Below are 13,530 nucleotides of genomic sequence, written 5' to 3'. Positions count from 1 at the left end.
GAATGTTCTATTTTTTGTGGTTTTCATATTTGGTTGTTTTGGTGGTGCTTGGAATCTAACCCAGGGCCTTGAGCACCAGGCAGGCGCTCTACCACTGAACTACATTCTGAGCCCCTTCCATTGGTTTTTGAAAATCCTGGGAGAGTTTCCTTTTTTTTTTCCTTCTGATTTTTTATAGGTTCTTCATTTTTTAGATGTATTAGAATTGGCTTCGAAGATGGGCAGGCATCTTATATAACTTTTGGCTAATCCAAGGTAGGTGAGTCTGGCTTTCTACCTTGGAGAAAGATAATGGTGATTTTAAATGGCGCTGGAAAGGAGCTTTGGGAGGAAAGAAAGGACATGCATTATGCAGAAGCTGCTCAAGGGTTGGAGTGCACAGGATAGCAACTCAGCAGGGATGTGGAGGCTCCTGCTATTTCTTATTAGATTTGAACTCAGCCATGCTGTTATGAAACAGGGGCCCTTTGAAGAAACATTGGAAAGTTCTTGGGTCACTAAGGTCAGAAATTCATGAAGTTCCCGTACCCTCAAGGAGCCCTCTCTCCCTTGACCATGGGAACCATAGGCTAAAGACAAAGGAGACCTCTGTCTTTCCCACCTTAGGAGCCCGAGGGAAGCAGGAGCTTCAGCTTGGCTCCGGAAGATTCAAGTTAAACACAGTGTAGAGCTGCAACCCTCTCAAGAGCAGTGATTCAGAATGAGGTAAGAAAACTTGTGGAGGCAAGTCCTTTTCAACTCTTTAGGGTAGGAAAGTGGTCTGAGGTATCCATAGCAGGAATTATTTAATAGAAATTTTCAGTCTTGGAGATGGAGGGGACTTCCAGAACAATCTAGTCCAAACTTTTTGTTGCCATGGATCTCTTTAAACAAAAGCTTCAGAGAGCCCAAAGTCAAACGCTTATGAAAGTAAGATTGCTCTTGTTGCAAAGGTGGGGGGAGGAGGGGAAAAGAAATCTAATTTATAAAATTAGAAAATTTCAAAAGAGTATCATGGAAGAAAACATTTTTATTTATGTTCATATCATAGGCTAAAGAAACATTGATTAGAAAAAAATACAATGCCCCAAATACATTTAACTTAGAAGAGACTTTGGATCTGTAGGGGCATTTTCATTGGGAGACATGAGAACAGGGATGTCTTTTAGTGACATGTATGTCTTTTAGTGACATGAAAAGGAGACTTGGATGAAAACTTTAAGGGTTACAAGACTGTGCTGGGCTAACTTAAAACAATGTGTCCTACAATATCACCAGGTGGCGCCCGCGTTCGGCATTTTGAAAACGTCTGGATTTCTTCTGGCGAGTCACAGGGCCTTGTGCCTTTTCAGGTTTAGAAAATCTGATTGGGCTTCACGCTCAAGAAAACACAGTTCTGTGGTTTAACCTCCTTCGCTCTCACTTTCATTCCAACTGTCGAAGTGCGCTTAACATCAGAGTTATTAAGGAGTGTGAAGTTTTCAGAAAGGGGCGAGGGAAAAAAAAACTTCTCCAAACATACTAAAGAAAAGGAAGAGTCTTTCAAGAAGTCTGGTGCAGGAGGAGGAAGGCTGGGCTTTTGAAACTTTAATTCAGGGTTCACCACTGGATGAGGAAGCACGGAGTCTCTGGTCTCAAGTTTCCTCATTGGTAAAAATGACTCTTTGAGCTCTGTTACCTGTGGCATGCTGATGCAGGGAAGTTAGACAAACCCCAGCTTCAATTCTGGATCCAAGTTATAACTTTAAAACAGCGTTATCATTTGGCATGGTTACTGGATTAAATAATTTTCATAAATGCTAGTACTGTACGTAAATGGTCTTCATTATTATTGCCTTTTTTTTGGGGGGGGGGGGAGAACCAGGGATTGAGGAGCACTCGACCACTGAGTCACATCCCCAGCCCTATTTTGTATTTTTATTTAGAGACAGTGTCTCCCTGAGTGGCTTAAGGCCTCGCTAAATTGTTGAAGCTGGCTTTGAATTTAGATCCTACAGCCTCAGCTTCCCAAGCCGCTGGGATTACAGGCGTGTGCCACGACGCCCGGCTTTGTTACTGCCTTTTTATGTCACCATCTCCCTCCGGACGGCCACTCCAGCAGTTGGGAAGCCTAAAACAATACACGTATACATTTAGAATTCATATATATTCATGCAGGAGGTTTTAGCACTCCAGATTGCAAAGTGCTACTTAATTGTAGACTGTGAAGGCTGGCTGCACTTTGGGACAGATATCCAGGATTTCACAAATCTTCTGCCCGGGCCTTTCTTCCACCCACTGCCGGGTGCCCCAACCTTGCGCGCAGCAGCCCAAAGTGGCAGCTCAGGACGCGTGCTTCTTGCCTTCAATCACCAGAGACCGCGCTAAGGACACGGAGAAGCGCCCCGCCCCCGTGCGTCAGAGCGTAGTTGCGCAGAGGCGTTTCCCGGGGCGTGCCTCGGTTGCTAGGCTACCATGCCGCTCCCCCTCCCGCCCTGGCGCTCCTTCTCCCTCCTCCCGGTCCCGGCTAGTCGCGAGCGAAGGCGCGCGGAGCTGCAGTGTCTGGCAGAGAATCCCCGGGGAAGCGTCGCGCCCGGGAGGCAGCCTTCACAGCGCAGGTGGACGCGGCCCGCCGAGTCAGCCAACCGCCGCCCCTCCCCCCGCGGGGGGTCCCGAGCTCAAGATGGGAGGCACTGCTCGCGGGCCGGGCCGGAAGGATGCGGGTCCGCCCGGGGCCGGGCTCCCTCCCCAGCAGCGAAGGTAACGGCGCCGCGGGGTAACGGGCTAGGGGTGCCAGAGTGAGCGCTTGGCGCTGGTAGGCGAGGCCGGGGGTCGGGGAGGGTCTGGACTGGTGGTCTAGCGAGCCCCCAGCAGGAGGGACGAGGGAAGGGGTCTGATTCCCTCCCTGGATGGGCCCCCTCCCTTCTTTTCCATCAGCGTCCCCCCTCCCGTCCCCAGCCCACCGTGAGTGGGGGAGGGGGCTGGAGCGGAGTTAGAGGAAGAATTACGACCCCTGGGTTGTCTCTGAAACCCTAGATCGGTGATATGGCAAGGGACTCCAGAAACCTGGGACTTTTCGTGGCTTTTCTTTTCTTTCTTTTCTTTTTTCTTTTTTTAAGCAAACCTGGGTAGTCTGGGAGCTATACCTTTGAAAGGAGCCCTGTTGCTCAGAGCAGATAACCCAGGGCTGAACTCTTGGGGTTTTGCTATGAGGGGTGCGGTCCAGCTTGGTATTTGAAGGTAACGGACTGTGCAGCGTAAGGCTCTCGCCGGCTCCTATTTTAAGATTCTCCACCTTGCTTTGTATTTTACGCCTAAGTGGAGAGAAGCCACCCCCCACCCCACCCCCACACGCCCTCCGCTGCATTTGCATGGAGCCTTCTTGTGGTTAATTTGCTGTTAGTAGGAAATCTTCCAAGTGTTTAGCGTCTTTTTCTCAGTAAATGTGGATGCTTTTCCCTGTTTGTCTTATCATGCTGTGGCAAAAGGTCAGTCCCATTCCGACTATTTGGTTTCTGTCCGTGAAGCAGAAATAATTCTATTAAGAATGAGCATTTTTTAAAAGAACATTTCAAAAACATTTGTACTTTTTTTTTACCCTTTGTATTTCTTTAATACAGTAATCACATCTAGAACTAATTTTATAAAACAGTTTTTAAGGGTGATTAAAATATTCCAGGATTTTTAAAGGCATTAAAAAAAATTTCCCCCTGCACAGGGTCATTGTTGTATTATTCATGGTTATATCACATAAAATGATACAGTGAAATGCTGATGTATTTAATTGGAAAATCCATGTTCTTGGTGGCAGATGAAATACATTATTCCAGGGCCATCTTGTGGATTAAATAGATCCTCTCTGTCTTTTGTGTTCCCTTGCAGTAGGGAAGCTACAGTGCTAAAGAACAGAGAAATGATCCTAAATCACTGAGCATTTTGCCTCCCCCATCTACCAGGAAATGAAGTGGGAACAGAGACAAAATTCAGTACATCTTGTAATTTGAAGCACCCCTTTAACTGTCAGCTATAGTATTCACTGTATTTTTCTACTAGTTGGGTAGCTGTAAGCATGTAAGTAAACAAATAAAGAGAAGACAGCTCTAAAAAGCCTTTTATTTCTTGCAATTAGATCCAAAAGTGTGTAAATGAACTGTTCTTTCCATCAACATGTGGTAAACATGCTCAGAGGAGAAGACAGCCCAGCCAGTGATACAGATTAGAATCCATGTCTCAGGCTGAAAAAACAATCACCTCTGTCACACTTTCTTTCTGGTTTTTAGGATTCCTATACAAACTAGCCTTCATTTTCAGGTAGTAAGATAATTTATAGTTCCTTTTTTTTTTTTTTTTTTTTTTTTTAGCAGTACTCAGAACAGGTAATCTGAGTTTTGACCATTTTAAAATGTAAATCTAGAAATGCTATTTAAAAAAAAAAAATAAAAAGGAAAAGACAATTTGGGATCATTTGTCAAATGCCCCAGTTTTTTATATTCAATGCCAAAATGCAGTGTAGATACTTATTTCAATTAACTGTTCTTTGTAGCAGGTATAAAGCAGTTAAGACACACACACAATGTTTTAGAAAGGTGATTTATATTCTTCCTTACTAACAGATCTTATCTATAATCCTTTCAACTAGATTGGGGGATGGTGTCTATGATACCTTCATGATGATAGATGAAACCAAGTGCCCACCCTGTTCTAATGTACTCTGCAATCCTTCTGAACAGCCTCCACCCAGAAGACTGCATGTAAGTAAAGGACATAATTCTTTGTGTTCTAATTGTCTTGGAAAAGATAAAGTGCTAAATAATACTCAAGGTGTGGTTATGTATCACTGGCAACACAGACTCTTTTGTTGTTGTTTCTTTGGAAAAACAATTTCTGTGGTCCAGGTTTAGATTTTCAAATTCATTTTGATTTAGAGCCCACCTCTTTGAGTTCTTACTCAGATAAATATATGACACTGGGAAAAAGATTTTATTTAGGTGACATTTATTTTAGTAAAGGATAATACAGAGTATCACAAAGGCTCCTTTTAACAAAAACAAGCAAAAGAAATTATCTCAGAATTTGTGGATCTGCAGAATTCTCCCTGCATGATAGAAATGCAGTCCTAGCTTATTAGTATGCTAAAAAGAACCATTTTATAACTCATAAATTAAACTTGAACAATACAACTTGTTTTTTGATGCATTTAATCATTTTAGGAACTGCAGACATTAGCTTTTGATGCTGTTTTATGGAAGATAATGATAAATTTATTCACATTTTCTCAGCATACACAGAGCAGTAGGCAGAGCAGGGTTTGAACAAGTTTCAAGACAAGAAGAAACTATCCTGTGACTTAAATTGCACATGCCACCTAATGAACATATTGAATACTTGAATTTAATTTGTAACATTTCTCCTTCATGTTTCTGGTTTAAGACCTGAAAAAAGATGTTGTGTTATGTCTCCCGCCCCCATCAGAGATTGAACCAAGGGCTTCATACATGGTAAGCAGGCACTGTACCACTGAGCTATATCCAGAGCAATTTTTGTTTTGAGACAGGGTCTCACGAAGTTGCCCAGGGTAGTCTTGAGCCTTTGATCCTCCTGCCTCAGCTTCCTTAGTTGCTGGGATGACAGGCCTGCCTCACTATACCTAGTCTGAAATTGTTACTATGTGGCAAAAATTACTTGCATTATTCCTATTTCATTTCAGGTTTTTGCTATTAAAATCAACACTTTCTACCCCTTTCAAGGCTAATAGTATTACAAATCATGGGCTAAAATTATTTGAAAGGGTGGTCATTCCATTTCTGGAGTATAGTAGGGTTTCTTCTTTCCATTCTCTGCAGGGTTTGTTTCCATTCTCTGCATTTTCTTTCTTTTTAAAAACTTCCAAGAACCAGAAGAACTATGTCTACTTGTGTTGACCATTAGATTTCTGTAGGATGCTGATTACAGTTGAGCTGGTGTGTTAACATCTGATTTCAGTTTAACATCAATTCAGGGTTGATCCATGCTGATAACCTTCCAGTAGGTCACTTAAATTATATGTTCAAAATTAAAATGAATTTTTTATTGCCTAGTGTTTAGAGTAACAGTTTTGGGAAGCATAGATTTTTAGATTCTAATGCAATGGTATCTTTACAAATTTTACTAAAAAAAAAAAGTTTGACTTCTTGGTGGCACTTATAGTTCATTATGCTACGACTTTATCCTGTGGTCCTATTGCTCTTTACACAAAGACTTTTAGATTTGTCATTTATTCTAGATGCTCTTACATACTCATTATAAACTAAATCATTTACCTAAAGATTGTTACTGGGTTAAATTCTGTGTTGCAGGGATACAGATAGGGTCAGGAGGTGGGTAAAGGGTAGGTTTTTATATCTGGATGAGAAGACTATTCTTCTGAATTATCAACAAGATTTTTAGGACTCAAATAATGCAGTAGAAGATTGTTTTTGAAACATCTAAATTCACAGTGTATATGAGGCATTCTTAAGAAATAAAGTATGGCCAGGCTTAGTGGCACACATCTATAATCCCAGCAATTTAGGAGGCTGAGGCAGGAAAAAATCACAAGTTTGAGGCAAGCCCAGATAATTTAGCAAGACCCTGTCCCAAAATAACATAAAACAGACACTGGAGGTGTGGGTGAGTGGTAAAGTAACTGTGGGTTCAATTCCCAATGTGGGAGGACAGAAAAGGAGGGAGGGAAGAAAGAAAGAGAGAGAAAGAAAACATGGTAAATCTGGATCTCTGGACATAATTACATGGTATCAAAATATTTTCTTATTATGATTATAACCTTAGACTGGAATTTTTTATAATTATTACATGTTAACATGTGAACACTGTAGATTCTCTGAGAACAGTAGAAGGAAGGTTTTATTTATAGTACAGAAGACTTGATATATAATTAATTCAGGCCAGTATTTGAATTATTTACAGGACAGAAGAGAAAGATAAGGAAAGAACCACTCCCCCTGTGTGGAAAAATTTCTTCCTGGAATTCTGTAGGTTTGCTGGAGATGCAAACTGCCGCAGTCTGGCTGGGCACAAATAACTGAGCCGACACAAAGCCTTGTAGGTTCAAACAGCAACTCTTTATTCCCGAATTCTCACCGGCACTCTCCACCACTTCCCAGGAATACACTCCCTCCACTGGGCTCCCCATGCCAATTCTCCATGAGAACTCTACAGGAACTCTAAAGTAGCAGGCACCAAGGCAGCAGGATCCGCCCAAATCCCAGCAGGATCTGCCCTAATCCCAGAGCAGGGTCACCTTTCAAGCATTCTCTCTAGCAAAATGCCAGGCGGTCATTCGGACTAAACTGTGGCTCTCAACAGCAAACCTCTATACTCCATAGAGGACTACACCCTGGGTAGTATATTCTGTTCTGGAAGCCACACCTTAAGAGAGACATAAAGTACAGCCCATAAAAAGAATGTGAACAGAGTATTAAGGAAACCCAACACATGGCGAGCAAGGTGAGAATAGTTGAAGGAGATGATGAACTTGCAGAAGAATTTGGTGGTGTCAGGGATACAGCAGCCATTTTTAGGTATTCCACGGGTTCTTACATGAAATTTGGATACTTCTGTATTCTTCCTGAGGACAAAGTAAGGCTTATTTGCAGAGACAGATTGAGTCTCACTTTAAGGTAAAACCATGAGTCAGGAAATCCCACTGACATCCTTCATTTTATGGTAATAGTTCTATGGAAGTTAAACTTCTATTAGATTTCTGTTCCTATTAACTTACTGTGCCTGAGACACTCTCTCTTATCACAAACAAATGAAGACCTCCAGAGCCAGCCCAAGGCAAGGGCAGTCTTATATGTAGGCAGAGTAGGTGAAATTCCCAGGGATGGACCCTGGACCACAAATACCTTTCCTACCAGCTTGTCATTGATGACTGCAGTTCCTAGAGAGGCATTCTTTTGGGTTAAGGCATTGTTTTCCGTTAAAGTTCAAATATCACTGGAGAGGCAGCACATTAAATTGTATAGCAAGTTGAAAGCAGGCTTTGTGCCAGGGAGAAAGTGGGTGACATGTTTCATGAGGAGGCCTGTTGAGTGGGCCCACATTGGGCAGAAGCTGTATTTAGATGCTTAGTGGAGGGAGACTGAGATTGAGGAAGCCACCACAGAGAAATCATTAGGGAATAGGGGAGAGTATAGGAATTTAAACCTTATTATGTTGAAAATTTTGCCTAATCATAACTAGTATTTTGAACATGCTTTCCAGTTTGTGAGGGTCTTTCACATGTATTATTGATTATAGTTTGATCCACACATCATCCTGCAATTAGGTATTATTATTCATGTTATATAGATTAAAAAAAAAAAAAAGATGAAGAACAGTTCAAGTAACCTGTCCAGAGACCTACAGCTTTTAAGTACTATAGCCAGTACCCAAACCTGGGCCTTCTAACTTCATTCTTTAGAATATGTTCCAAAAGCTATAGCAATAAATATTTAGGTACATTAAAATTAGGTAGTAAAAATTTTAAGGAAAACAGGCGAAGATGGTGTGCAGATGTTCATTTTCTGTTATGTAAATCTAACTTGAACCAAATGATTATAATTCTTTCCTCATTCAGCCAGATTTATTCCCTAATACATAGTAGTTCTATAAGGGAAAAAAAAAAAATCTTTTTAGCATAGGTGCTAAGTTGTAAACTCTGAGTTCCAGTGAAAACTGGATGGGTGACTGTGACCCACTTCTGTTTTTTCATCCCTATAAACAGGAATAGTTGTTTGACATAATCACTGATAAAAAGGATGTTGCATTGCATTTGTCTTGGTGGGTTATTGGGACTCTGTCACAGGCCTATTTGTTTTCTTGACCAGTGATAATTCTCTATTTTAGTTATCAGAAAAACCACAGCGTGTCCATATCTGGCCTCTTTAAAGCTAAATGCCAAATTGTGGCTATGATCAAACTGGTTGCTTTAGTTTTGTTTTAAGATTGTCTGATAGTTCATGTAACTCTTAAGTACTCTATAAATATTGAGATTTAATTAAATTATTTTTAAAGGAGCAGGAAGGGACTAAGTCCTGCTTTTATAACTAGATCAGGGGCTATTTGAGGTATGCCAACACTGAAAATTTTTATCCCTTTTTTTTTGTTATTTGGGTTTTCATTTTTGTATCATTTCTTTTTTATTTTTGGTAATACATAACTTTTGGTTTGCTTAGGTTTAAGTTAAAATTCAAATTTTTTAAATGTTTGATTACTTTTTAACTTATGTTTTTGGAGATTTTTAACAAGTTTAGAGCTTCTCTGGAATTCTTTGTCTTTGATACTGGAGGTCCCCTGAAATGATCAGATTCGGGTCCACTGGAAAAGACAGACGTTCTTTTAAGTATCGCATACTTTTTTTTTTTTAACAATAGATTTTTTTTTCTTTATCCCTAGCTCATTAATGTATCTGAACAATTTTGTTTTTTCCCTTTTTAAAAAATATTTATATTTGGGCCTGGGGATGTGGCTCAAGCGGTAGCCTGGCATGCATGCGGCCCAGGTTCGATCCTCAGCACCACATACAAAACAAAGATGTTGTGTCCGTCGATAACTAATAAATAAATATTTTTTAAAAATTTATATTTAAGGTATACATCATGATTTTTGTTGTTGTTGTTTATGGATATTGGGGATTAAACCCATGAGTACTTAACCACTAAGCCATAACCCCAACCCTTTTTCTTTTATTTTTTAGTTTGAGACAAAAGTCCTGTTAAGTTGTTTAGGCTTTGTTAAGTTCCTGAGGCTGACCTTAAATTTGAGGTCTTCCTGCCTCAGCCCCAGAGTTCCTCTGGGATTACAGGCATGAGCCTCCACATCCATCTAGGATAAGAAATGGTCATGCCCTCAAGCCGTTTAACATATTCTATCAGCTCACAGTTACCCTTTTTATCTAACTATTATTTATTTTTAGATGTTTGGCTATTTTTGCTTTTGCTTTTGTTTTCCTTAGTCATATTTCAAAGAATCTTGTTTCAATTCACAGAATCCTATTTTAATTAAGAGAAATAAGTAGAACTTTTTTCTCTGTGATACTGTTCCTTCCAAGAAAAGTGTAAGCAAATTGAGGTAAAAGGGTAGCACTCCTTTATCTCAGAGGCACTTGGAAAAAGCTCTTCAGGGGCCTTGGATTCTTGGTTGTTTATCAGCTACATTGAAAGTTGGCCCAGATGGTTTCAAGAGTTAGAATTTCCATGACTTCATGTGCTGTTAGAAGGCTGTAGTAATGTATTTGAGGACCTGGGGGTTGATGGGGAAGCTAGGTCAGAACCATAAAGGTACTTGAAATAATTAGTACATAATGTTAAACAGTATATATATAAGCAAGGGCAAATCATGTGGCATAGGCTGCAGTTAAATCATGAAGTTAACTATTATGGGCTTGAAGTAGTTCTAAGTGAAAGAGAGTGGACTTAAATTGGGTCTGAAGGAGTAGAGGATGAGAGTGAATGTGGGGAGGGGTGAAAAGATTCTCAGGATAAGACAGACCTATGAAAAAAAACCTAGCATGCCAAGGGATGGGAAGACAATCATCCTGTCTTGAGCAAAGCAAGGCATATATAAGGATTAGGGTGGACTTAATCTTCAGGGAGTCAGGATTAATTAGGAGACCCTTGCTTTGCTCATTGTATCCTTTTTGTGTCATTTTAACCTTAAAACTAACACAACTGGACATATTTTGATGTTCTTAGGTCAGAGGGAAGATCCCTTCCTCTTACTAGTGTCTGTAACATTGTATTCATTTTCTCCTTTCAGATCACTACTGAGCATTTAACAAGAGAGCATTCTCAGCACTTTATGAATGGAGGTGAGATAAAAGTAGAACAGCTGTTTCAAGAATTTGGTAGCAGCAAATCTGGTACTCTTCAGTCAGATGGCATCACCGACTCTGAAAAATGCTCTCCAATTGTTTCTCAAGGGAAAAGTTCAGATAGCTTAAATATAATTAAATCCAGCAGTTCATCCAAAGCACCCAAAGTGGTACCTCTGACCCCTGAGCAAGCGCTGAAGCAATACAAACATCACCTCACTGCTTATGAGAAGCTGGAAATCATCAATTACCCAGAAATTTATTTTGTTGGTCCAAATGCCAAGAAAAGACATGGAGTTGTTGGTGGTCCCAATAATGGGGGATATGATGATGCTGATGGGGCCTATATTCATGTCCCTCGAGACCATCTAGCTTATCGGTATGAGGTGCTGAAAATTATTGGCAAGGGGAGTTTTGGGCAAGTAGCTCGGGTCTATGATCACAAACTTCGACAGTATGTGGCCCTGAAAATGGTGCGCAATGAAAAGCGCTTTCATCGTCAAGCAGCTGAGGAGATCCGGATTTTAGAGCATCTTAAAAAACAGGATAAAACTGGTAGCATGAATGTTATCCACATGTTGGAAAGTTTCACGTTCCGGAACCATGTTTGCATGGCCTTTGAATTGCTGAGCATAGACCTTTATGAGCTAATTAAAAAAAATAAATTTCAAGGCTTTAGTGTCCAGTTGGTACGCAAATTTGCCCAATCTATCTTGCAATCCTTGGATGCTCTTCACAAAAATAAGATCATTCACTGCGACCTGAAACCAGAAAACATTCTTCTGAAACACCACGGGCGCAGTGCAACTAAAGTCATTGACTTTGGGTCCAGTTGTTTTGAGTACCAGAAACTTTACACATATATCCAGTCTCGTTTCTACAGAGCTCCAGAGATCATCTTAGGGTGCCGCTACAGCACACCTATTGACATATGGAGTTTTGGCTGCATCCTTGCAGAACTTTTAACAGGACAGCCTCTGTTCCCTGGAGAGGATGAAGGAGATCAGTTGGCTTGCATGATGGAGCTTCTAGGAATGCCACCACCAAAACTTTTAGAGCAATCCAAACGTGCCAAGTACTTTATTAACTCTAAGGGCCTACCTCGCTACTGCTCTGTGACTACTCAGGCAGATGGGAGGGTTGTACTTGTGGGGGGTCGCTCACGTAGGGGTAAAAAGCGGGGTCCCCCAGGCAGCAGAGACTGGGGGACAGCACTGAAAGGGTGTGATGACTACTTGTTTATAGAATTCCTGAAAAGATGTCTTCATTGGGACCCCTCTGCCCGCCTGACCCCAGCTCAAGCATTAAGACACCCTTGGATTAGCAAGTCTGTGCCCAGACCTCTCACCATTGAAAAGGTGTCAGGGAAACGAGTAGTTAATCCTACGAATGCTTTCCAGGGACTGGGTTCCAAGCTGCCTCCAGTTGTTGGAATTGCCAGTAAGCTTAAAGCTAACTTAATGTCAGAAACCAGTGGTGGTATACCTCTGTGCAGCGTGTTGCCAAAACTGATTAGCTAATGGACAGTTCAGAGATGCATATGTATGTATTTTAATACTTTGCAAACCTGCAAATGGAAAACAATGCAAGCCCGTTGGTGGACATGTTTTTGTTAGACTAGACTTCTTTTTTTTAACAAGACAAAACATTTTTATATGACTATAAAAGAACTCTTCAAGGGCTAATTACCTAACCAGCTTGTATTGGCCATCTGGAATATACATTAAATGACTTTTTATAGGTCAATGCATTTTTCTTATTATCATCAGATGTACTTCAACCTTGTATATTCTATTGGGTTTGAATCTCTTTCTTCCAAGATGGATGGGATACCAAAAGTATATGCTCACTATTCCTCTCCTATCTCCCTCAGCATCTATTTTGGAGGGGTAATTTGGGAAGTTGTGGTAGTTGTAGATGAGATGCAAAGCTAGATCTCTTGCTCCAGCAGGCCATTCCATGGGCTTATTCTAAGTGAAGGGGCTCACAGCAGAATATGAGGTGAGGGAGCACCTCAAAGCTATCGGTCACCTGTACAATTGGTGTCGTCGTTTTTCACTTCCCATTATGCACAGTATTTTTTATTTATGTTATTATTGCTATTATTTTGCCTCAGCTTTGTTCCTGGACACTGAAAGCATCTTACAGACGTCGCACCACCTTACCAAAAAACCTTGTAGGTTATTGCTGGGGTTTGAATAAGTCTTCCCCAAAGGCCTGTGTATTGAAGGCTTGGTCCCGGCCCTCAGTTCTCTTGGGAGGTAGTAGAACCTTTAAGAAGTGGGTCCTGGTGGAAGGTTTTCAAGTCCATTGGGCATTTGACCTTGAAGGGAATTGTGGGACCCTTGTTTCTTTCTCTTCCTCTTTGATTCTCAGGCATAAGATGAATGGCTTTGCTCTACCACCACAATGTTATTCCCACCACAATGGCCACTGCAGACCCAAGGCAATGAGGCCAATTGGTTATGGAGTGGAACCTTCAAACTGTGAGCCAAAATAAACCTTTTCTCTTTATAAAAAATTGATTTATCTCAGGTATTTGTTATAGTAATAGAAAGCTGACTCACACAGGGGCCCATTTTAAAGCCAAGTCGTATACATTATTTCTCCTCCATCTCCAAGGAAGATAAAGCAACTTCTTTGCCCCCAGCTGCCTCCAAATGTTAAAGGTGGAATCAGCATGAAAACTGCAGTTTCCTACTCCTTGGACTAGCTAATTGCTGGATTTTTGTGGATTC

At 41.0% G+C, this 13,530-nt stretch overlaps 1 protein-coding gene across 1 annotated transcript; it reads left to right on the top strand.

Moving 5' to 3' along the window:
- The first annotated feature begins 2,641 nt into the window (after positions 1-2,641).
- Positions 2,642-13,307, top strand: Dyrk3 (dual specificity tyrosine phosphorylation regulated kinase 3). The gene is made up of 3 exons (XM_076831645.1): positions 2,642-2,718; positions 4,598-4,709; positions 10,738-13,307. The coding sequence occupies exons 1-3, from the start codon at positions 2,642-2,644 to the stop codon at positions 12,310-12,312; spliced, it is 1,764 nt and encodes a 587-aa protein (XP_076687760.1). The 3' UTR covers positions 12,313-13,307.
- Positions 13,308-13,530: the final 223 nt, after the last annotated feature.

This window comes from Callospermophilus lateralis, chromosome 13, assembly GCF_048772815.1.
Source record: "Callospermophilus lateralis isolate mCalLat2 chromosome 13, mCalLat2.hap1, whole genome shotgun sequence".
NCBI classification, from domain to species: domain Eukaryota; kingdom Metazoa; phylum Chordata; class Mammalia; order Rodentia; family Sciuridae; genus Callospermophilus; species Callospermophilus lateralis.
The sequence above is the reverse complement of the archived record's forward strand: the minus strand, read 5'-3'. Positions and strand labels throughout refer to the sequence as shown.